The 26,337-nt window shown below is 46.9% G+C and overlaps 1 protein-coding gene across 1 annotated transcript in view; it reads left to right on the forward strand.

Annotated features, from left to right (window-relative positions):
- The window catches only part of ASXL1 (ASXL transcriptional regulator 1), an 858,527-nt gene extending 833,342 nt beyond the window's left edge, over positions 1–25,185 (forward strand). Inside the window, exon 10 of the mRNA XM_069651016.1 lies at positions 21,284–25,185. Coding sequence (XP_069507117.1) covers positions 21,284–24,052 — 2,769 coding nt within the window. The 3' untranslated portion in view covers positions 24,053–25,185. The remainder of the gene's footprint in view (positions 1–21,283) is intronic.
- The last annotated feature ends 1,152 nt before the right edge of the window (positions 25,186–26,337 follow it).

Below are 26,337 nucleotides of genomic sequence, written 5' to 3' on the forward strand. Positions count from 1 at the left end.
AGCCTCATTGATGTTATTTCAGGGCGCTATTTCCAATACTCTGGTTCAGATTGAATTTGGGCCCCTCAGGTTTTTAACCAAGCTAATGAATGCTGTAGCCTCCATTTCCGGGTCTGAAGGTCACCCTGATTACCGGTACCTGGACGACTGAATAATCATAGCGGCATCGCTAGGTGCGGTTCAATTTACAGTACAGCATCTCATGTTTTATTTATTTGGTAATGCGCACCAAACCCTTGGGTAGCCGGGCGCAAACAGTACAAGAAGTCTTATAGCTTGGTTACATAGCATAAACAGGTGCATACCAGTAAGTACAACAGGTGCATAAATACATATAATACAGAGGCGTAGCCTTGGAGGGCCAAGGAGACATTGACATGCAGATTTGTTTATAAATAATCGGCTATAGTACAGTATGACTCATCAGATGCAGGGGTCAGGTGCAAGCCAGGAGTGGTGGGAGTAAGGTAAATCAGGTTAGGTGTCGTTAGTGCGCAACCATTTAAGTACCTTATGTCTGAATGTGGGATAGGGTTGTTCTAGTCTGAGGTCCAGTGGTAGCTTATTCCAACATTGCACAGCTTTGACAGGGAAGCTAGTTCCTCCAGCATTCGAATGTTTAAACCTGGAAATCTCCAGCATAGATGTATTAGCAGGTCTAGCAGGACGGGTTGTTCTCCTGATGATTTATTCCGCTAAATAAGGAGGTGCTAGGTTGTTCAGGCATTTGGAAGTAAGAGAAGTTGTTTTAAGGAGGATTCTATCCGTTATTTTCAGCCAGTTAACCTCTTTCCTAAATTTGGTGATGTGCTCTCTTTAGGGGATATCCAACGCTGCTCTTAGGGCGTTATTCTGCAATCTTTCAATTTTATCTGTGATGTATTTGTTGGCTCCTGAGTACAGGGCATTGCAGTAATCAAGTCGCGGCATAAGAGCATTGGCTAGGGTGATACAGCTAGCATTGGAAAGATACGGTCTAGAAGCTCGGATTAGTTTGCAGGTATAGGTTGTAGTGGAGGCTAGGGAGTTGAATTGCTTTTTCAGTGTGAGAGGAGTCCAAGTAGAATCCTAGAGTTTTAACCACAGTTGAAGGATGTGTAGTTTGGGCCTAGCTTTTTGATGTTAGTTTCCGAACCTAGGATTAGTAACTCCGTTTTCTCATCGTTCAGGCAGAGGCCATTTGATGCCATCTATGCCTGAATGATGGAGTAGATTTTGTTCACCAAGGCTGAGTCGGCCTCAAAGTTGCCGAAAGGGGTATGAGGATCTGGGTGTCCTCTGCATAGTTAGTGTAGGTGACACCCAGTCTGTCCAACTTGTCAAACAAAGGTTTGGTGAAGATGTTGCACATACTCGGGGAGACACAAGATCCCTGTGGGACACCACAGGTTATTTTGATAGGGTCAGCGGAGGCTGAGGTGGAGAAGACTCATGGTGCAGTTGGCTAAGAAGGATTGGATCTAGGCTATAGCCTCTCCAGTGAAGTTGGCGGCTAATTTAAGGTGGTTGCATAAAACTGCATGATCTACCAAGTCAAAGGCTGCCGGCAAATCCGATAGGAGTAGCAGAGCTGTTTTTCCGTTGTCCTTTAGTTCTTCAATTTGTGTCTTAAGGTCTAGCAAAGCTGTTTCCGTGCCGTGAAGGGGGCGGAAGCCAGATTGCCGTGAACCTAGTAGGTGGTTGACTTCCAGGTAGTCTTGGATTTGTATGTAGGCCACTCTATCCAAGATTTTAAGTAAGAACGGCACGGTGGTGATAGGTCGATAGTTGGTGGGGATGGTGGGGACCAGTGTTTGTTTTTTGAGTAAGGGGAGGACCCAGTATTCTTTGAGGTTGGCAGGTACCGTATTTGGTTTAAAGGAGGAATTTATAAGCTTAGATATGAAAGGGGCTAGATCCCTAGCTGCAGCTCTTATTATTTGCGCTGGCCAAGTATCTTCCTTACAGTTTGAGGGTTTGAGGAATAATATTTTTTGTGTCAATTATGGAAATGGTCTTGAAACTAAAGGGTGTAGTTGTCCTGATCTCAAAGGGTTGAGTTGGTTGTATATCGGAGGGTGGCAGTGTAGCCTTTTTATTAGCAATTTTACATTGGAGAGAAGAGATTTTGTTGGATAGAGCATTTTGTATTTTAGTGCGCCATACCTTGTCCTTGGGAGCATTGTCTACCGGTTGGATTGGGGATTCCAATTCTCGGAGGATGGAGAAGAATTCTTTGGTATTGGAGTTGGCTTTGGCAATTCTGTCATTGAAGGTATCCTTTTTAGTTTTGGTTCTTTTTTCTACAGTTTGGCCAGTTCAGTTAGATTGTTTTTGTTGTTTTCGGTAGGGGAGTGACGCCAAATAGATTGGAGCTTTCTTTTTTGTTATCTTAAAGCTTTGAGTTGGGGAGTAAACCAAGCATTTAAATGTGCTTCTTGCCTAGCTTTGCGCAGTTTGACCGGGGCAGTCATGTCAAGTGCCTTGGTCATAGCATTATTGAAGGTGTTTACTAGTATGTCCGGGTTGGTGTTACTTTCCAATCCAGCAATGGCTGGAAGGAGGAGGGGTATAAGTTTGTCAGCAGTAATATCCTTACTTCTGGTCGGAAGAGGGGGTACCATATTGTTAGTCTTGGGGTTGAGAAGGTCTAGTGTGGCGGAGAAGGTTAAGTAATGATCTGTCCATGGTTGCGGGACAATATTGGTGATATTAATATTACAGTTTATTTCAGATACCCAGTCAAGGGTCCTTCCTTTAATGTGAGTTGGAGAGAGGACATTTTGAGTGAGACCATGATCACTTAACCGGGCTGCTATTGATTCAACATGTTTGTTATTTGTGTCATTGAAGCCAAGATTAAAGTCTCCCATCAGTAGCGTTTGAGAGTGGTCTTTTGTGTTGTTGGCTAGAAGACTGGTTAGGTCGTCTTCAAAGGTGCCTATTCGCCATGGTGGCCTGTATATCAAGTGGATTGTTAGTGGACGGTTGTTGGAAAGAGGCAGTTTGGCTGTGAGTATTTCACAGGATGAGTAGGGTGCTGACGTGGCAAGTCTAATAGGAAGGGTCATTTTGAAGATGATGGCTAGGCCACCACCTCTGGCATTAGGCCGGTCTGCTCTAAGCATCTGGTAATTATCAGGTACCGCTAGCATGAGTCGGTCCTGCAGCCTCATGTAACCAAGTCTCCGTTATGGCCAATAGGTCCATGTTCTCATTATTTAGGATGTCTGCAATTTCGGTGGCATGGGCTACCACTGATCTCGCGTTAATGAGGGACACTGTTAGCGTTTGAGTGCTATTAGCTTTAGATAGTAGTGAAGGTTTGGGTGAGGTGGTATTCTGGATCATATGAATCATGGTAGGAGTTCTAGCACAAGAGTTGGTAGTTTCCATTGATAGGGCCGAAGGATCTTGGGCTTGGAGATGGTCCGTCTGTTGGCGTTGTTTCTTTTAGGTTCGTAGATACAGGGAAGTCTAGACCTGAGTCTCAAGTTTCTATCCTGGGGGGTGCAGGGGGGTTTGTTTTAGTGGCAACGGCCATGATCGTAAGGTTAGCAGGGGTGAATATTAGGGTCTGAGTAGATTTAGTGGAACAGGCCATGGGCATCTTCAGGTTATGCCAGGAGCGTATTATTGTACTAGTATTTAAGTATTATTTTAGAAGGAGGGCAGAGTATACTTTCTTGCTATGCCTAGGAGATGCTACGTGCTAACATCTAGATTTGGTTTCATTGCAAGTGGCCAAAACACTCATGACTAAAGTGTGCTAAGTCTAACATTTGTATACAGTTTAAGAAGAAAGCAGAGAAAACTCTATCATGCTAAACCTGGGAAGTACAATGTGCTAGCATCTAAGTTCAATTTTGGTGCCAGAGGCCAAAAACACTTGTGACTAGAGTGTGCTAAAGGTTAACATCTAAGTACAGTAGCAGTTTAAGACGGAGGAAGAACTATCATGCTATAATGGGCAATGCTGTATGCTGAAAGTCAAATGCAGTTTTCATGGAGGAGACAGTAAACAATCTCCTACTATACCGTGGGGTATCATATGTGGGCACCCAAAGGTAGGCTAGAGTGGGTATATAGCAGTAAAGATCAAGTACATTTTCACTTCTTTTGGTAGTTGCAAAACATTCAAAAAAGGGTGCATAGTACAATCAGCGAGTAGCAGCACAAAGGAGTTGCTGTGTCGTTTTAGATTACATTTTTTGTGCGGGGCACTAGATATGCTACCAATGCGTACAGCGTGCAGGCATATGTGATGGGCAGGACTTATTAGCAAAAAGAGGCGGAGTAGCAGTTGTGTTGCTAATCAGCGTGGAGTACTGTGAGAGGCACATGCAGTGGATCAGGGCAAGTCAATGCAATTGACAACAGTGTCTCTGGATTGGCGGCACGAAGAAATACAGGTGTGCATGATCAGTGGGGATATAATAGTCTCACCTTGCAGTCGTTGAGGATGACCTGTGCAGAGGCAAGGTAAAATGACCTGGTGTAGCACGGCACGCTCGGTCAGCTCCGTCAGTAGGGAGCCTTCTTTCTAGGGCCGGCTCTCACCTGCCAGCGAAGCGTGATTGGCTTAGATAGGCAGTGGTAACCAATCAGCAGGTAGGTGCAAGGAAGTCAGGCAGGCAATATCAATATCAATGTCATGGACATTCTGTATGAGCTAGGGTTCTCTATCAATCAGCTGACTCCCATGCGGTGCCTGGTTTCTCTGGGCCTACTGTGTGACACGCAGCAACAAAAGATTTTTTCTACGCCGGAAAGGATCAAAAGCTTGAAGGCGGCTATTGGTCACTTCCTGAGCAGAGCAGCTAAGACTGCATGGTGGTTCCAACACTTGTTAGGGATCATGATGGTTTGCTTCCTAGCGGTCCCATTTACAAGGCTCGGGATGAAGAGAATTCGGTTGCGTCTTGGAAGCTGCTGGAACCAAGAGAAGGACTCAGTCCACCACGGTCACCATACTGGCAGATCTGCACCAGGATCTCATATGGTGGAAACAGGGTAGCCACCTCCATCGGTATGCCATTTCTTCTGCCAATGGCTTCCGTAACGAAAACAATCGATTCATCACTGGTGGGGGTGAGGGGTGCACTCTAGGCAGCCACTCAGTCCACGGCCTGTGGTCATGCAAAGATAAGGACAGCCATCTGAGCTGAGGGCAATACAACTAGTGCTAGAGCTCATGGCAATACAGCTAGTGCTGAGAGCTTCCTACTGCTGTTCGGGAGCAGGGGAGTCTGTATTCAAACGGATAGTTCCACATGTATGTACTACATAAACGAGCAGGGGGGGTGGCTGGGGCAGATCCCTGCCCATGTGCAGACTGACAATGGAAGTGTCGTCTCCCAAGTGGGTGCTGAGTGAAAACTGGGCCGAAAACGAAAAAGATTGATTTAGAATGACTGCTCAGTGACCGTACGCGGGTGGGGGGGGGGGTTATTTGGACTTGGTGTTGTGCTGGGAAAGGGGTGGTGGGTGCTGAAAGGAGTTTGGGGAAGCGTTCACCTTGCGGACGCTGGAGCATTTCCTAATGCCCCATTTTAAATCTGGCCAAAAGAATAGTCTTTTTTTTGTGCTCGGGTCTTTAAAATGCGTTGTTAGCACATAGAATCCCCAAGGGACAGCAATGTTGGGGCAGACAGGCTCAGCACGCTGGCAGAGGACAATCATGAATGAGAGATATGTCCCCAAGTAATGAGGGACATATTTGGAGCATGGGGTGATCCGAGGGTGGACCTATTTGCCACAGAAGCCAACAGAACATGTGATCACTTCGGGTCCTGGATGGGCAAGGGCCGTAGCCCACTGGGGGACGCTCTTCACCTGTCCTGGAGCAACCTTTGAGCCTATGCGTTCTGACAACTCCACTAATATATAGAAGGTAATGAGCAAGATCCGGAATTCGCAGGGCCTTTGCCTCCTTCTAGTGGTGCCTCAGTGGCCCGCCAGTCGGGTATTTGGATCTGGTGAGGCTGGCGTCTCGGGTGCCGATTCCTCTGCTTCTTACAGGAGCCGCACTCCTCACAGAGCAAGGGGAGGGCGGTGGTGCACCTAGCTCCAGAGAAACTAGCCCTAGCGGCTTGGTTCCTGAGAATGTGACCCGTCAACACTTACAATTATCTGAGGAGAATTTGTAGATCATCCAGAAGGCGAACAGGGGCACCACACAGTCAATATAAAAGCAAGTTGACATGGTTCTGTTTTTGGGCAAACAATAACTGGGTATACCCTATGACCTGTTCCCTGGACCATGTTCTGTCTTTCTCGGCTCACCTGCCGAGGTCCAGATTGCAGGGAGGCATGTGTCGCAGCTATAAGGGCTTACAAGAACTCAAGTGCGCAAGTGTGTTTGCGGCGTTCTGCTCGCTTTCCACAGTGCCGCTGCTAATGGGAGGACGACCAAAGTCTTTCATCCCGTCCCATTGCTGCAGTGTTTGCTTCCATTCAAAAACTCACTCCAGTCGCAGAGACACTGAGTGTGCAGGAGTGTTGGCTGTGTTGCCGGGGAGGCCTCAGAGACTTAGGGAGCCACTTGAAGATCCTGGGAGCACAGATTTTCTACATACTACACCATGGATGCTGTGTGTTTCTTTCTAATGCTAAGAACCAGGCAGCAACTGAAGTCTCAGGTGAGCCGGTTACCTGTTAACACTCTAAAAACCAAAAACGTTTGTTACCCCGTTCGCATTACCAGACACGTCTCAAAAACAGGGTTGCCACTGCCAATGAAGGATGCCATAACCTGGCTTCAGGATTCCAGTGGGAGTGAGGAATGCCTCAGATTAGCAAACGCTCTGAAGGGGAAGAAACTTCAAAAATTTTCAGCCGACGCCCCAAATGTTAAGGGTCTTGTGTCCTTGTCTCCATTGGGCAGAATGTGAAACGACTGGATGACTTGCCAGCTTCTAATTCTATGAAATTCCCCCTTGAGATTAGAAGTAATGTTCATGATCTCACAGACGTTGAGATTTTGCTAATTGAACCTGCCTTAGCCAGTTTTTTGACGAGCACAGTTGGGGGCTGTGAAAAATATAGGATCCATGGATGCTCCACAGCCGAGCTCGGTATGGAAGAGCACCCTGCTCACATTCTACAGGAGGGTTGTTCTCCTTTTCCCGCCAGCGGTTCGCACCAGAATACTTCTTTGCCGCTGAGCTACAAAGTTGACCAGGTCCCCATCTTCATATTTTTCCTAGTTTTTGATCCGAGTCTTTGACCAAGGCCCTGTTGAAAGGTACTGATCATGGGATTCTTTTAACTCTCCCTACAGAGAATGATGCGGTCTTAAGTCCAAAGTACATTGCCAACAAAGGGGAAAATTAACTGCTTCTTCCCCCGGTTGGCATACAAGAGATGTGTAATAAAATGACTGTAATTCGATCTCCCATGTCAACGTGTCTTTCGCCTCTTGTGACAAATAGCCCTAGCCCACAATTAAAGATGAGCCTCAAAACATCCAGCAAGGTAGTGCCTTCGGTATGCAATTTTTGCCGACAAGCACAAGGCAAGAAAGTAATGAGGCAAATGTTATGACGAATACCAGACCCTTAAGAAGTTTACAAGGTCCCATTGAAGGTTACATTTAACAGCGCTGATACTGATAAATGACTAATCTCTTTCACCAATGTCAGTTCAAGGAAAAATGTGTTCTGTTAGGAGTCGGGGTTTTTCTCAGTTTCATCACCAGACTTCCAGTGAACCACGAAATTGTTTATGGCGGATAGCCTTCCCGAATACAAGGGGCTCTTTGCACTTAACAAAGGTCATGGACATATGTTCTGGTGCCCTATATGTAATATGCTTGCAGGTAACTTGGCTTCTATTACCTCCTGTTTTAGACAGCTATACTTCCTTTCTTAACCCAGCCTATTGAGGTACTAGTGGGCGCCCTGCAGCGGGCTTGTTAACCCTTATAAAGACTGGAAATGGGATAACGGTGGAGGTAGTTGGAAGTCTGAATACCTTTCTACAAACCATCGGCATAAACATCAAAGAAAGCGTGGGCTATGAAGCTCGACCTGGTTTGATCCTCAATGTTTACTGGAATCTGGCTGCTATAACAACTGAGGTGTTTACAGTTGTGTATTGGATTGATGTATTGTTTTACAATTTAACCTGCATTTCACAATTGTGGGGGTTGTGAGGAAGGCATTGCATCAAAGTAAGACGAGAGTGACCACAATTTAAGGGTGTTTATTGACCTTTATCAAGCGTGTGAAAAACGCCTATCTAAACCTAAATCTAAGATGGGAGCAAGCTACGACCATCAAATAATAGTCCTAGTGGAGTCTTGTCAAATAAAACAGGCCTATACAAATAAAGCTATTGCCAATCCTTACCGCTAATCTACAAATAGTGTGGGGTAATGTTCACGAAAAAGAAGTGTGCACAAAATAAATCAAGATGCTCAGGCCATTGGCCTCCGTTCCCCATGTTTTTAGCACGGGGCAAGGTTGTTCACTTCAGCAATGCACACTCTTGGGCTTCTTTGGCACGAGGACACAGTTCATTTTTACCAACATCCGGACCTCCTATGCCCAAGTCTCTTAACATTCAAAGTCGAGCGATTCACTCTTCACCCTGGATCCCGCTCAGCCAGGCTCAGATCCTTTTTTTTTATATATACAATCAGCCTCCCTCAACCAGGTTCGCATTTGCCACAGCAATATCTTCTTGGGTGACTCACGGTTCATCCCGGATCCCCGTCTTCCGGGCTCGGAACAATTTCACTTCATATTGGCCATCAAAGACTTTCGAATGCGCCCGGAATTTAGCTTGACCCGGAATTTTGCAGGACCACTTCGAGTGAGCACGCATGTAGTGCCGGACCACTCTGTATCTGGTACCTATTTCGGTTTCATAAAGTTCAATCACATGCAAGTCACCTTTCCTCATACAATGTTGCTTGCAACCTTGAGCGTAACACAGTCCGGTCTGTTATCAGTCTCTCTGACTTCACTGGCTGTGCTGAATTCACATTTGTTGATTTGCTGTTGGAGACAAAGACAGTAACACAGCGGCAATCGCTTCTCCCCACCTTGGCTTTCAATGCAGGAGGGCCCTGTGTACCTTTGACACACACTACACCGTTCGTCAGCTGCAATTCCCGGTCTTATGTTTCTTTTCAAGAGGCCTCTTCAAAGTCGCGGTTTTTCCCCGAAAAGGTCAAGGGTAGTTCCCTCCTTGCAGCCCGCTCTCGTCTCACCGCCTTTCTCCTCAGTTTAAACTGCCATCTTGGAATTGCAGCTTCCTTTGGCGTTTTGCCTTGCTCAGAATGTGCTTTCGTGCTCCGCCTTTTATCTGTGTGCGGAAGTGTGATGGAAGTCAGGTGTGTGTAATTATCAGTAATTGCCTGGCTCTGCCTGACCCTTGTGTTGGGACATGTCGGGTATACGGCTCTGTTAATCTGTTGCCGTTCACAATGAACTGTCTGTGAGAAAGTGTTGCTGTCGGGAAAGGGGAGCAGTTGAGCTTCTAGGTATCCTACCTGGTAGGATGGGGAAAAGGTGTTACAGGGAAGGGGTTATCATGTCTCACCCTTCGGTATCCCACTCCCCAAAGACCCCTCATCCAGGTGATCCTCCCACACTGGACCACCCCCAGGAACTGGATCCAATAGCGATGACCGTGTCCTGGCCACCTGGATGACTAGTCCCCAGGGACCTGCGGCAGAGACACCTTCAGGTTTCTCGCAGGGGCTGTCTCAATTGTCCCTGTATTGCGAGCAGGGGCACTCGCCCTACCCCCCCGGGCCATGGATTACCAACGGACCGGAAACTTAGAGTAGCCGAATGGTTAGACCTGATGAATTCCAGAGACCTACACATTCTTAATGGGGACTGTCCTCCAGCTCCAACTTGGTCCAATGGTATTCCGTCTAGTATTTTGGATTACATCTTTGGCTCAAGTTCCTTGATTCAGGATATATGATAGTTTGAAATTATCCCAAAATTAACTAGCGACCACGCTATGTTAAAACTCACTTGGGGTGGGAACTACAAACCGAACCCAGATATCAGATATATTGGCATTGAACCCACACAGGGGGTTCTAAGGCTGAGACCAGGATATTGGTACATTTTCAAGAAAATGTGCCTCTCAGTTGGCACAAGGGGGAGATTTGAACTATGTCCCATTACTTCTGGAACTTAAGATCCAGTCTAAAAAGGATTCATCATTGACTTTCTCACAGATATAACTTTGATGAAAGAATCAAGCAGGAGAAGAACCTTTTAGGGAAAGATCAAAAACATATTAGCCACCTAAGACAGTCAGCATCTATTATGGGCGAAAAAGCAAAAATATAAATAGAAGAACTGGTTAGCTTTATATTAGGCCGAGATTCTACAGAAGGAGGCTGAACGTATGTTGGCTGCTCTTTAGAAAAGATGTAAGAGCCATTTCCTTGGCAAACGTGGTTTCAGAAGCAGCATGGATAAACGTCTATCAAAAATTATTTGATCTGAGGGATGGCTCAAAGTATTTTCGGCCTATTAAAATCAAGTCTAGATGGCCTTTCCCGCTGGACCAATTAGATGTTGAACTAATGAAGGAGGCTAATCGCTGTAGAACCCCACGACGGAATGGTATCACAAACTGATTAAGGAATCACCTGAAGCCTGGTCTCCTTTTATTTTCCAACTCTTCAAGCAGATCATGAAAACAGATGCCAAGTTGGTGGAGATCGTCGATAATCGTTGCCATCTATAAGCAGGTTAATAGGGTGGATCTGTCCATCTACTGCCCAATTACTCTCCTAGATTTGTTGGGCAAATTATTTGCAGCTTTCCTTCTGAAACAATAAAAGTGGATCGGGAATGTTGGAAGAGAGGATCCTAGACAGACAGATTTTGTTGAAGGTGTTGGTACAGATTTGAATCTGTTCTTGCTGAGTATTCTGAAAGGAACAGCCTTTAACCCTAATGCAAAAGTAGATTTGGCTTTTGTGGAACAAAGAAAGGCCTTTGACAGCATATACTGACAACTGCTGTGGTCCAAAATGGAGGCCTGGAAGTGTGCACCTGATCTATTGGCTGCTTATACAAATCTACCAATGTAAAAAAACCAGTCCAATTAACAATGGGTCTAAAACCGGGGTGTCCTTTGGCCCCAACCTTGTTTAGTTTATTTCCAATATTGGGGAGCCCTTGGACAAGATCCAAGCATTTCCACAAAAGATTGGTGAGCAAAAGCTGGCAAGGATGCTCTACGTGGATGACCTAGTCGTGGTCGACATGATGCTGATTGGGTTACAGCGTAGTTTGGAGGGCCTTAAAGGAAATAGGCCCACTAATGGTTTGATGAAGCCAGCAAAAACTAGGATTTTGGTATTGGGTAGCAAGGATCTCCCCTCAAGCCCTCTTTTAAATGTAATGTGGATCATGACCCGTTAGCCCAGATCAACCAGACAATATATTTGGGGGCACTCATTAATAACAGCAGAATTGATCTACCTTGAAAACCGGCTCGGAAAGCTAAACTGAAAATCCTGACCGATCAAGGTAGATTGGTTCAGAACAAATATGGCAAGTTTTCTATTCTTCCTGTCCTGTCTTTTCAAACGAAAGTTTATTCATTCGTCGAACACCTTTTGGGAATCATAGCTTTCACCGGAGGGCTGTTTTTGGAGAAATAGTGAAGCTTCCAGATCTAATTCCAACTGCAGTGATTAGATGGGAGCTGGATTTGATCTCTTTACAGGTGAAGACGATCTGGAAAACCCTGGCCCTGTCTGCAAATCTGTGATGCTGCATCCAGTTGGGCCCTATCAAATTTTGGAGCAAGATCTGAAGAATGGTAGAAATGTCTTCCTCCACCAATGGAGTAACGGTTGTCGACGATATTTGGATCATTTGCAAACTGATGTGGAAGTCCTGATAAATAACCAAGTGAAGGTTAAATGGGAAGTTGTGGCAGGATGGCTGGATCAAAACCCAAGAGGAAAAGAACTCTGGCAGCCTGTCAAACGCTTTGAGAAACGAAAATAAGGCTTAAGTTTCCCAATCTGTGGTTTAGAAATCAGTGTAAGCGTTTCAGACTGAATCGGTCTCCTACAAAACAAATTTTGCAGATCTACAACCAAGGCTTTACTATGGGATGCAGATGTGCTGAAAACGAGATGAAAGAGACACTTAAGCATATAACATTGGTTTGCCCTAGGCTGATTGAGTTTAGAACTAAGCACATGGGTACATTGATTGTGGACAATCTGGTCTTTTCTCCTTTCACAGCAACGTTCTGCCTCGTAACATTTTTGAAAGAAGTGTTTGAATTGAATGTGAAATGTATCTAACCTCATAGACCACCGAGTTTGATATTTCTTTCTTGCTTTGATATGAGATACGATTTAATTGAAACAAGGAAGATGAATTTATGATAAAGGTTTGTAATAAAACCAAGAATCGAATAAAACATATTTTTTGTTTAAACGGACTCTGTGTCCTTCCCCACGTCCCACCCAGTGGTTAAGAGACACCTCACTGGTCTAACAACTCTATTCCCTCCGGTCAAGCACTCGCACCCAGCTTGGGATCTAAATGTGGTACTAAGCGCATAAGCCTTTTGAACCCATGGCTACGACGGACGTCAAGCTGGTCACCATCAAAACAGTGCTACTGGTTGGGCGAACGTCAGTACTCAGTCCGTGAAATAAAAGCCCTAGTCGCGTCTGAACCTTACATCCACAGGGATATGGTGGTGCTTCACACCATCCATCATTTTTACCGAACATGGGCTTATCATTCCATTTGAACTAGGATATTGTGCTTCCAATGTTTTTCCCAATCCACAATCGGACGTGGAGAGGGTCCTACACCGTCTCGATGTCAGAAGGCCGCTGAAGTTCTACCTCGATAGATCAAAGGAGATTCGTAAGTCTGACGCCTTGTTTGTAAGCTTTGGGGGGTCACGGCCGGTTTATCAAGCCTCAAAAGCCTCCATAGCAAGATGGATGGTGGCAGCTATCTAGGAAGCTGATAAAGGGCATAACGAGTGTCCAGCAAACCTACAAGCCCATGCCACCAGGGCTAAGGCTACCGCAGTGGCGTTCCAAAGGCATTTACCTTGGCAGGTCATCAGCAGGGTAGCAACATGGGCTTCACCATCCGCTTTTTGCCAGCATTACTGTCTTAACAGTGCACGGTCAGATGCAGCATTTGGCCAAGCAGTGCTGAAGAATCTATTTGCGTAAGGCTATAGTCACCTCTCCTCTCTAAGATCTAATGGTCAGTTGTAATCGCCCATGTCGTATGGAGGAAAGGGGACAGGACATGGGAGTAATTACAAGTCACTCACCGTAGTGACCAACATACTCCTAGTCCATAGTCCCCTTTCCACAGTACAACCCTCCATCCTCCCCCCTAAAAGTAGTTAGTAGCTTAATCTGGCCGACGTGTAAAATGACAGAGGTGGGGGCAGTGGCTTGGGGCGCCGCGGATGAGCAAGCTCCTTTAATGGCCCATGTTGACCCTGTTCTTCATGCAGCAGAACTATATAAAATGTGGTAATTCTGTGAGCCCTAACAAAGGTGGCTTGAATGGTGGCGATCTATGGCCTCAGCCCGCTCCAAACTCATGGATTGCAGCGGATTTCGGACCCCTCGTCCTCCCGGCATATCTAAAATGGCGGACCTGCCTTGCGACATGGAGTGCGGGGGGGACACAGCCCTCGGCCCAGCTGATCGTACTTGAGGAGGCCCGGGGAGAGATCCTCACCAGTAAATCACCCTTCTGACTGCCTCAACATCTGCGCTGGGCCGGGGCCAACATCGTCCTCCGAAGAGAGCGTGCCGCGGACCGCGCCAGGGACCCTTTGCTTACCAGAGCGGAGTGACCCAGCACACGCACCCAACATCCTCAGAGTGCATCCTCCAGTCCTCCGACTTTGAGGAGCGCTCCCTGGGGGTGCCCTTTCTCTCCTGCAGATGCCGCAGAGTGCGTCGTTAAGACTCTGCGCAGCCTGGGGGCGGGCTGGTGCCTCCCCTGGACCCGTGCATCAAGCGGACCGCCTGCGGAATCTACACTTTGTGGCCCAAGTGTATCGGGGGCCGGGTCTCCTGCATCGGAGACCTCGGCCTCTGCTTCTTGCAAATGCAAAGAACATGGCGCGATCCTGGCCCCTGTGCGAATATTGCGCCGGAGCCACCGCGTAATACCTTGATGGAACGGAGTTCATCGTGCTCGGTCGCCTCTGTGGTGGCCCGGCTATGAAGGCCCCAGGAGTCCGGTGAGGAGATAGCCCTCACATACCTCTGCAAGCATACATGAGGTAAAGGATAATCCCGTTGCCCTACAGCCCAGAGCTACCATCCTGGGGACCAGGTTCACTGCCCTTCCTCTTTTACCTTAACACTCCGGAGGGCCACTACATCCTGGGGCGCCCCTGACCACCATCTACTGTGCCCACAGGCTGAGTTGTCTGCTGGGGTGGCCCTGTGGAGGGTCCACACAGCCCAATATATCGCTGGAGGGACTCAATTACTAATCACAGCTGAACTAATTCAATTGTCTAGCCCCTGGGCTCCCTCCCTGATGCCTGGAAAATTGGGCAGAGACCTGGGGCTTTGGATTCCCTCTGCTCTACTTGGCCTATAACACCTAGGTGATTAACCCACTCTCCTACAGCATAACTGCCATGCTTGCTGGACGGCTGCTTCAACTCTTCTGGCCAGGCGCAGTGACCCGTGCAGGACATTACTGCAGATCTTGAATGGAGGGAACCCACCAGGTACCGAGGCCCTATTCAACAGCGAGACATAAGCGTTGTAATTCCTCTTAATCTGCCAATCTTTGAGGACTCTGCAGTACTCCTTGGTCCCTGGCAGAGATGTCAAAACTCAGAGCGCAGACATTACCACCATGCTGCTCCCATCCGACAAAGGGAAAAAGACAGACACCCCAAAGTCCCTGCCACAAGCCCCATTAGATAGCGCGAGTCGGCTAGACACTAAGGGAGACATCCTGACTTTTATGCAGGACATTAAAGCTGAATTCCGGTCTTGTATGACGGAACTGACCGCTAAAGTGGAACAAACTGAGCAAAGAGTTGTGGCGTTGGAACAAAGAGTAGGAGAGGTGGAAGACCTGACCCGAGAACTTGCAGCCACGATTCTGGATATACAGCGCACGATGCAAGCCCTACTTGACAAACATTTGATCTTGGAGCACAAGCAGGAGGATTTGGAAAACAGAGCTTGGCGGAATAACCTTCGAATTCGGGGAGTCACCTCCTCGGTCCCGACCAGAAGGTGGCAGAATATGTGGATGACCTCTTTCATTCTCTTTTGCCTCACTTGGATAAGTCCCAAATCATACTGGACCGGACCCACAGACCCCCAACCCTGGTGAGGTGTATACTCTGATTTCCCCCCTCCCCCCTGGGTGCACTTTTACACAACCAAGGAGGGCTATCATGGCAATGGGGCGCTCTCAGGACGACCTGACCTTCCAGGGCTCCCCTCTCCAGATTTACCAGGGTCTAGCTATGGCAACTATCCAGAAACGGAGAGCTCTGAAGCCCTTGACATTATTTCTTCGGCACACACAGGTTTGTTACTGTTGGCTGGTCCCCACCGCGCCAGTTCTCCTATAAGAGGGTCCCCCGAATGATTAGCCATATAGAAGATGCTGACTCAATCTTGAGTCCTACCTCACCTGAAAAGGAATCTGGAACCCCCCTGGACTCCCGGAGGAGTGGCCCTGAAGGACTCCTTCCAAAACCAAAGCGGTCAACATGGACTAAGGTCCAGAAAGCGAAGTCTGGGCGTTGACCGTCCTGGGAATATATGAGCCACGTCTTGAGTGAAGACTACTGCTCGGCTCACCACTTTCAATACAATAATCCTGCATGTGGCGAACCTTGGAATAACGACATGCGTGAAGACGCAGTATAATAGCTAATTTGCAACGGTATTCGCGCGGCTCATGCCCGACTCCGAGGTGAATGTCACCTAGAAGCACTTGGAGTGCATCACAAACAATGTTAGCCCTGTTGGCTAAGGGAAAAGCCGACCAGAAAAACTCTGCTTCCCACAAGGTTGATGTTGTTATTGCTTCACGTTTGAAGCCCAAGTTAAAACCCTGGTTGTACTGTGCCTACAGGATGACTGAAGCCATCGCAGCCATTTCTCCCCGACTGGCCCCAGGATCACCCCCTCCCCCCACAGACCAGAAGCTGAACTTCATCTCGCTGAATACTAAAGGCCTGAACTCCCCCTCCAAACGAAAGTCTACCCTGAAGCGGCTTCAAGATATGGAGGGATTGGTGGTCTTTCTGCAAGAAACTCACCTGTTGCCCACCGATTTTACACGCCTCCGTGACAGACCTTTTCAGTTTCAATTCCTGGCGTCTAATGGTACGAAAAAAGAGGGTATGGCCATTCTCCACGCCAGGGCTACCCGACCCGAAATATTAGAAACCCTGCGGTGTTCGGTGGGATAAGTGGCTGTCAAAGGCCTTATGGACAGTTGTATTCTCTGGTAGCAGTTTATGCCCCTAATGATGGACAGGAGGCATTTTATGAGACACTGGGCAAGACCCTCCTCGCTTTTGTGGAAGGCCACATCGTCATAAGAGGTGATTTCAATGGGGTCCCAGCCAGACCCCGTTTGGGATAGATCACACCTGCCGGCCCCTAAAGAACTTTGCTCTGATCTTACTCCATTTGCTCCTAACTCTGGGAGTGGTGGATTCATGGAGAGTGCTTCACCCTGGCGAAAAAGACTTCACTGGCTTTTGTTGACGAAGTAAGTATTGGGTCAAATGTGCTTTCTGACCATGCCCCGATTACACTGACCCTTCATGCTCATGACCCCCCCAGCTCCACCCGGACATCATTGGAATCTATACGACCCACTCTTGAACGACTTCTCGCTTAGACTCCATAGCTCTGGTGATCAAGAACTTTTTCTGAGAAAACCCAACAGAAGATACTTCCCCGGCTATCACATGGGACGCTATGAAGGCAGTGGTGCGGGGAGAACTCATTGCACATGAAGCAGCGTTCCATAAGCATAAACAGACCCGCAGGAATCTCGAGGAAGCGGTTCAAACAGCCGAGGCCTACCATAAACAGAAAGGCTGGTCTCCGAAATCCCAACGAGCCCTGCTACTGGCCAGATGAAAGCTAGAGGCCCATCTAGCAGAGACCACTCACTTACTAACGAAAACCAAGCCAGGATATTATGCCAGGGACAATAATGCAAAAAAAAACTCCTGGTAGAGAAATTGGCGAAAGCACGGAGGATAAAATGATAGTGGGCCTGCGCGACCCCCAGGGCAAGACCAAATACGCAGAAAAAAACAAGCCACGAATAGCAGCGGCCCATCTTACGGGCACAATGTCAGCAACTCCCCGGGACACAGCAGAACAGCAGCCATACTTGTAGGGGCTGCCCTTCCGCAGCTTGAAGAGTCGGACAGGGAGAAAGTGGGCACCCGGATCACAGGTGAGGGTGTGGAGGTGGGCATTAAGTCCCTGAAACCGAGAGCACCGGACCCTGATGTTTTCACCACAAGATTTTACAAAATATTCCACCCTCAACTGGTTGCCCCGCTGAAAGTCCTCTATAATTAATTTGGGGCCTCTGGATCCATTAACCCAACTATGCACAAATCTATTACGGTGCTCCTGCTCAAGCCCGGTAAAGATCCTAAAGACGACAGCTCATACAGGCCTATTTCCTTATTGTAAAAAAGAGGGGGTGAACTGAACAACATTTTTCACTACAGCTACCATAATCCTTAGACTGCATTAGCAATTTAATTGGATTCACCTGAAAAGCAAGGCAACACAGCCTCCCTGAAGAGTGTTAGGACACGAAGCGCTAGGAGGAGGAGAACAGCAGCACACATGCAGCAGAAGGGATCCAACCCTGTGAACATTTTGGCAACAATTGAGATCTAACCCAGTGAATTGGACACTTTTGGGATTTAACCCAGTTATATATTTTTTCATTCTTCAGGTAGTATATTGGCCAGGAATTGGAGTGCGCGCCTCACCCCCCTTTTTTACATGCTATTTCCTTATTGAACATCGATGCGAACATTTACTCCAAAATCTTGGCGAATCGCCTAGCAAATGTCTTGCCCAACCTGATAGACCGATTACAAACAGGCTTTGTAACACACAGGTCTGCTGGGGATAATATCCGCAGGGCCCTAAATCTAGTGGACATCGCCTCCCAGGATTCACATAAACTGCCATTGCTGGCCTTGGACACCACCAAGGCCTTCGATAAGGTGGACTGGTCTTTTTTTTACAGCTCACATTGGAGGCCTTTCATTTTGGCCCAGGCTTCTGCAGCTTCATTTTGGCAAACTATCAGGCTCCCAAAGCTCTCCTCCAGGTCAACCACAACCTGTCTGATCCGATTTCCCTGACCTGTGGAACTAGGCAGGGATGCCCTCCCTCATCACCATTCTTTTTGCCCTGGTGATGGAGCCCCTGGTCCAGAGGGTTCGAATTAAAGGTATTAAAGGCCTTCCCGTCGGCATCTCCCAGCATAAGATTTCCCTTTATGCAGACAATGTGCTCCATAACAGACATTCGTTCCTCGCTAACCGTGGCGGCTCGTAGGGAGCCCCATAGATGTGGGAGGCTATTGGGCTTCGCTATTAATTTGGGGAAATCAGTGGTTCTGGGGGTGGGCCTGGATCCAGGGGAGCAAGCAACCTTAGAACCATTATTCGCGATCCAATGCAGTACGAAATCCATTCCCTACCTGGGTGTCCACATCCCATCTCGGCCCAGTGACATGTACTTATTAAACTACTTATTAAACTACCCCACACTTCAAGGAATTAAAATCAGATTTTGAACGCTGGCCAGTCCAGATGATTTCGCTCATCGGGGCAGATCACTGTTTGCAAAATGAACCTCCTTCCAAGGTTTCTTTATGCCTGATCCTCCCGTCCCACTTCAATCCCACAATCTCCTCTTACATAGGCAGAGAAAGATGCTTGCCTTGATTTGGAAGGGTAGGAAAGCGAGGATCTCCCAGAGGACCATGGCGGACTTGGAGGGGGGTAGTAATGGGCCTGGGGGTTCCCAACTTGCGCAGATACCACGTTGAGGCGTGGGTCATGGCCTCTGGGCGCCCAAAATGGGTAGAGTTAAAGCAGTCACGCCTCATGCTCCACCTTCGATTTTTTTATTTATTTTTTTTTCCCCCCTACATCCCGTCTATATTGCGACAGACGTGGGGTAGTGGGGGGGGGGGGTTCTTCCACTAAACACACCCTTAAAACGTGGGACTGGGCGCTGCAATATAAAGGCATTCCCTGTGGTTTGCGATTTTTTTTTTTTTTTTTTTTTTTTTTTTTTCCCCCCTGTCCCCCCACCCCCCTTCTCCAGTCTTCCACAACCCGGCCTTCTCTCTGGGCTTTCATCCGTCGAACTTCAAAAATTGGACTAATGGGGGAAGGGTTAGGAACTCTGGGACTGCTATTTGAGGGGGACCAGCATTGCTCCTTTGAACAATGTAGAGCAGCCTTCCAATTAACCGAGTGCAGCTCCTACATAGGTGCTCCCAGATCCAAACGCGGACCCCAGCCCCCACTTGAAGTTACTCTACTGGATCTACTGCAATGGGGGAAAATCTCCACACTCTATACCCTGCTGCAAGAAGACAAACTCCCTACTAGAGCCCCCTATATGACACAGTGGGAGACAGATTTGGGCCACCCCCTGGAGGACCAAACCGTGGTAGTCGTATGGTCTAGAACTCTCTCTTCCTTCTGCGTCACTAACCGGGAATGTGCCAACAAACTGCTACTGCGATGATGCTACCCTCTGGCCCGCCTCCATCGCTTTAATCAAGCCTTGACCCCCAGTGTTGGCATAACTGCAGACAGCGGGGCTTGTAGCTTGTACTTTCACATGTGGTGCTCCCGAAGGTCCCGGAAACCATTTTGCTTGTGGCACCAGGCGTCTATCAGAGATCACAGAAGACGGCTAAGCTACTCACGCAGCTTTTAATAGCCGTGAATATCACAATTGCACGCACCTGGAAGAAAACCTAGGGCCCATCATTGGTCCTCTAGTGGATTAAGCTTTGGGACATATTGGTCGCCGAGAAAGTCACAGCGGCCAAGGCAGGCCTTGTACATCGCTTTGCAGACTTTTGGGCCCCACTGCTAGACTATGATCGGAATTTCCCAGCAATGACTCATAAACCCCGGTCTGTCCAATGGGCATTGGTGCAAACACGGCACCAACAACAGAATAAGCCGTCCGACTGGGCCAAAGAGTGGTCTGAAGGGTAGGTGGGGGGTTGGAGGGGGTGTGGAGTGGCGGGAAAAGCTTGTTAACGGGGAGTCTGGCAGTGCCCGCCTCACTACGCGGAATTGGACTAGTAGTTCATCCAGTATCTGATATATGCTTGTAATGTTTTAGCTTGCAACCGGTTTAAAATAAGCATGTTAAAAAAAACTAAAAACGACTGAGGGCGGAGTGCATGCTCCTGGTAGCATGCCTCTGCGTATCTAAATTAAAAGGTGAAAAGCTTTTTTTTATGTGAAATTGTTCCGTTCCCGTGCCTAGCAAGGGACACCCATGGACGAAAGGGGACTAGGAGTACGTTAGTCACTAAGGCGAGTAATGTGTAATTTCTGATAATTGGCCTTCCCACAGATTCCTCACTGCACCCCCAACCTGCCGCTCTTGGTCGATGGCCAGTACACCTTGGTACTACGGTCCCTCTGCGTTGGAGTGCTAGGGAAAAGGGTGTAACTTAGATATCAAAGATGAGGAACGTCCATCAGAAAGCTTGTTACTGAAAATTAAGTTTTGTTCTTCCCAAATGTGGGAGAGTCCTCAGTATATTCCTTTTTAGGGTACCTTGGACACGTACTGGGGAAATGTATGAATAGGGACTCTTCAAAGGACCACACTTCGTCCAGCAAAATATTTTAGTTCTGGGATTGCTTTTTTAGCTTTTGTTTTTCTCTTACATTGATCTTAGTTTCCTATCTGATTACGCAAGTTTCATATTTGCTCAATATATTTTATGCACCTATCCCCATTAAATTCTTTTAAGCAGTTGGCTTGTACCATTTTATAACCTTCTTAGGAATAAACCCCAGTAGTGTGAAGATTCTTTTCTTTGGGAAAGTACTAGTTTGAGTACACAAATCAAGGGGTCAATGAAGCTGTTTTGTTTAATCTTCATGTGTAGCATGCATTAATTGCAGGGAAAATCCAATGTTGATTTGTCATTTGAATTGTAGTATTTGAGAGTGGACCTTTCTGGAATTTGATTAGTCATATTTGATTTTTTTTGTTTTCTTTTTGCAGATTCATCTTTCACGGATCAAACCCCCCTGGGTGGTTAACGGTCAGCCAGCATACAAGATTTGTTCCAAGAGTAACCCAACTTCTGACACTCCCAGGCGTGGAAGGGCTGCAATCAGGAACAATGCAAATGTTAAGACCAGTGCTTTTTATGCCCGTGCCCCGAGAGCGAATACTCGCACTGCCATCGGTGGTGGAGGTGGTCCCGGAGGGGGTAGAGGCCCCGACGATGAAGGGGGAGGCAGAGAATGCAGTTACCGTGCTAGAGCGTCGAGGCGAACTTGCAGAAAACGGATGTCAAATCCTCCTCGAACACAATTATTGCCGTCCAATGGGATAGATGTAAAGGATCTTGCTCATAAGCCCATTGAGATCAGTTTGTCAGCTCACGTAAATCGCAAATGTTCTAAACAAGAACTTTGCTCGACACAGAACCCAGTTTCAGAACTTGCTCCAGTAGTTTCTGGATCACCACTCAACTCAGCATGGGAACCTTTCTTGGTTTCTGAGGCCTCCAGCAACCAGTTACGTGATCCATCTTTCGAAGCGCCACTTCAACATACCAAAGTCACCCAGAAGCTTATTGGTCTTCAGGATAAATGTTTGTGTTTCCAAAGCTATAATTTGAAAGCCGATTGTCATAATTGCACTACCTCTCAGGACAATGAACAGAGACCTGTATTTTCCAAACCTGAAAACCTCGGATGCATGTTGAAAGGATCTGTTGGCAGCGTTGAAAATGCCCAAGCTGCTTCTGTCCACGTGGAAAAGATCTGCCACTCTTTTGGTATGGACAGTACTTACACCAGCTTTGCTCTCAATGCTGTGAACTCCCCATCTGCTGGTAAAGAGTATGAACAGTCACTTAATGAAGTAAGAGTTAAGGAGTCTTGCCAAACTGCCGGAATGTGTCGAACAATTTCAGAAGGGTCTAACAGTGGAGCAATCATTAAAAGATCCAAGGTTGCACTGGAAGAGTTGCTTGAATTGGACTGCACGGCACCTGAAAGGCATTGTGAGGTTCAACACAAGGACTGCTTGGGTGAATCCACAATAATAGAATCTCTGTCTCTACATGTCACGCTGGAAGGCCTTGGGCATCAAGACAATGCTTTGAAAGAGCTGAAGGCCTGCCAAGAAACTAAAAGGCAAGCTATAAGCCATGTCGAAAGCAATTATTGGTGTGGATCAAGAAACATGAATGAGGCCACATCTCGTGGCGAAACTAATATTCTGGTGGAAAGTGCAGAGAATAAATGCTCTGAACATAAAGGTGGTGATGATGAATCAGCAGTAAATATTCCTAAAACTGAGAAGCATGTAAAAACACAAAGAGGGTTTCAGTCCCGTCTTTTGCACAAGTCTGAGAAAAAAAGAATTGAAAGGGTTGACGAGTTTCAGAATTTGATGCAAGATATAGCTGTACCTTGCAACTTCTCAGAAGCTACTCTTCATACCACTTCTCTGAACCAAAATAGACGTACCCAGCATGTGAAGCCTATACAATTGGTTAAGGACACTAATCCGTTAATGATGCAGTTAGCGCAGAATGGCTGTCCTATGCCAAATATCTTATCCTCGCCTCAGACCAAGATTCTAGGATCTGCCGATTCATCTATACCCTTATGTGCACTTGCAGACAACTGCTCTGTTCCGGAGTCATTGAGGGTTATGAATCTGGATAGCCCATGTGAGAGTATCCAACTCTTCCCTGGACAGAAGGGGTCTAGTGATCAGCCTTGTATTTCAAGAGACAAATTTCAACATCTAATTGGTATTTCTTCACAGGACCTCTTGGGAAGAGGAGCAGTTGAAAGAAGAACCTGCAAAGACTCTGCCATTGCTGCATCATTTCTCTCTCCCTGTAGCCTTAAAGTTCAGAATGTGTCACCTTTCTCCCTTGAAACCCCTACAACACGCCCTTATGGTGCTTTAAAGAAGAAAGGCTTTAACTCTCACCAGTCCAAAACCATTGGACTTTCTACCCGAAACACTGCTTTTGTTCTAGATGCAGCCTCTGATGATGAAAGTTACCCAGATTTTCAAGGAATAAAAAGGATTGGCTCTGCCTTCTCATGCAATTTGCCCTCTACAAAGTGTCTCAGAAGTACTTCACACACTGTGCGGGAGAAAGTTGCATGTACTAGCACGCAAGTATTTCCAGTTCGTGGCAACCTAACTCATGTGGATGCTAATGGTGCAAGGGAACACTGGGTTAGAGGGGAGTATCAGCATGACTTTGTAAATATGAGAAACAAGAATAATCTGCCACTGCATGTAAGGGCACTCAGAAACAATGTAAAGAACAAGGAGGCTCCACTTCCCTCACTTGAATTTCTTGAGTTTCAAGGTGTTCCGCTAGTTATAGACCTGCCAATGCTTAAGTTTCCCAGGAGCTCTCGAAAACGCAGCCAGCAGCCACTGAAGCCTTCATCCCTTCCATCCCAGCTGAATATCAAGAGGTCTTTGTATGGGAAGCTCTCCAAGTTGCAGTTAAACTCTAGAACCTGTCCTTGTGCTGCAAGTGGTCCGCTTAAACAATTCACTAAGAGTTTTGCTCGGAAGGTTCTGCAACTTGGCAAAAAGGCAGATTCAAAAAGTGCTTCTCTTTCTTTTCAGATGTTTGCGGAGCATGCTGGTTTTGAACAGATATCCTTGCATTCTTCCTGTCGCCTTAAAGCCATGATTATGTGTAAAGGATGTGGGGCATTCTGCCACAATGACCGTATAGGACCATCAAAGCTCTGTGTACTCTGTCTTGTGGTCAGATAATAAATTATGACCAAGGGAAATGCTACATTTTAATGTGTGTATTTTGATCACATGTTTGCTCCTGGAAATCTGTTCATTCAGAGATTGTGTTGGCAGAGATAATACGCCTGCTTTGGGATCGTCTACTTAACAAAAGAAGCTTGTTGTGCAACAAAGTTATACAACTGTTTTTTCTTTTCTTGACAGAAAGGAAAATAAGCTTGGAGCAATGTTCAGGGAGCTGTATGGTATTGTAAATTGAGGCTTGCTCTTGGGGTAGCAAAGCAGTAGCTGAACTCCTAAGGCATATCGCCCTTAAAGAGTTTTTTATTTTTTTTCAGGGCGTCTGACATTTCATGAACCTCTTAAAAAGCCGATGTTTGGGTCCATTGTTCATGAGCCGATTAAAATAAACCTACTTATCTTCGTTTAAAGTGCTAGAAACATTGAAGCATGTTCAGAAAGACATACTGTGAGGTTTTTAACAGTTTTGTTTTTCCTGTTATAACATGGGGCACCGTGTTGGAACTATTAGCAAAAGGCAGTTGAGGGAAACACTTGAAATTGAACAGATGAGTGGGCAGGAGGAAATAAACTAGCAGCAAGACAAACTCCATAGAAACTGCGAATAACTGTTTTGTATTGCGGAGACCATGTTCTGTGGAATATTTAACCTTGTACTGAGTTTGTTTCCTAATATTTGAAGCTGCATTCTTACTGCAGTGGCTATAGTTAATGTCGCCAGAGTTACGGGTGTTAGCAGTTCAGTTTTAATTTAAAACAGTGGGCATGTCTGTAACAGATGCTGCTCTAGCACTGACATTCCAAAAGCCTCCTCAAAATGTCTGTTGGTGCCTTCCTTTGCCAAGGGACAGTGTGTTGAAGAGGAGTGGGGCTGTGCTGGCATTGCCTCCACAGGCACAAATCTTGAGGGTTTGTATGGTGCCAGAGCATGGTGTACAGGGAGGAAAGAGTTACTTGCAAGCAGGACACATTCAAGTTCTGTATCCAGAGTGTACAAAGTGAAATATTTGACTGCTCTTAACCTCTGCATCGCCAGTATTTTATCATTGTATTTATATGTTGCATACTGTATTGGACAATTCTATAAATGTATGGAATGTACAGATAATATAAAGTTTTGCTTCTTGTGACTTTTTGGTTTTTGTTTATTTTTTTGCTTGATTTTTAATTCTCTAGTTTTAGATTTTCTTTCCTTTTGACAAAGCCGTGTTCCTGAATTTCAAAGTTGCCCATGATTGGATGTCGCCATTTAGAAGAAAAAAATTACTGCATTTCCTGGTGCATGTTTGACACCCTTATGTTTAAAATATCTGGTTATGTGCTTTCTGTATACCTTGAAGGGTCACCATGCATGCATGTTCTCTTGCTGTCTGGGCTTACATAGTCTTGGGCAAAGATCAGGATTGCTGTATTGTCAACACAACCCACCCCTAATGATCAGGCCTGTGGTGACACAGAAATGTGTAACCTTGCATTCTGGCCCCTAGTAAGTGATGCTGCATAAGAAAGGCAAATGTATGTGAACAATATAAAGGGAAGATTTCCAAGAGCCTACCATGCTTCTAACCTTAGCCTTATTATCCCGATGGGTGCATCCTGAATGAAGATTCAACTTTAAAGGGGTAGTTTGATCAGAAATGTTATCCTTGTAGTCTCTGGTCCCCCAGGACAGCGAGGTAAGAAGTTGGACGCCATGGGGAGGAAGGTAATCTACACCGCAGCGTCCACCGTGGAGGCTGCCAACACACTGGCGATCCTAGCCAGGTACGACAGGGAGCTGTGGTACAAGCGGGGGCCTATTCTGGAGTTCCTCCCGGATGACAAGAGGATGGAGGTGATCACCCTCTTCCAGGATGGAGAGAGAGTGTCAGATCACACCATCACAGTGGCACTGGCTAGATGGGGAACAGTGTCTGCCTTTGTCTCCAAGGCTGTATGAAGGTCACACATTTCCGTCAGGAGAGCCAAACGAAGGTACTGGACATGCCTTTCTCGGCAGTGATAACCTTTTCGGAAAGGCAGTCGATGAGTCCCTACAGGCCATCAAGGCGGAGACGGCCCGTGCCCTGTGCACACTCCAACAGCACTGCTCTACCTTTCGTTCTTCCAGAGGAAAGTCAGGCAGGTCGTCAGCCTTCCAGATCCACGACCCAGGAACCCACAGAGGCTGTTCCCAGGCCTACAGAGGAGGAGGTTGTTGTCCCATGCACCCAGGTGTGAGGCCGGCTGACTAGGTTCGTCAGCAAGTGGGAAAAGATTGCCACTGACAGATGGGTGCTGGC

Source organism: Ambystoma mexicanum, chromosome 3p, assembly GCF_040938575.1.
Source record: "Ambystoma mexicanum isolate Mex_15411 chromosome 3p, UKY_AmexF1_1, whole genome shotgun sequence".
Taxonomy (NCBI): domain Eukaryota; kingdom Metazoa; phylum Chordata; class Amphibia; order Caudata; family Ambystomatidae; genus Ambystoma; species Ambystoma mexicanum.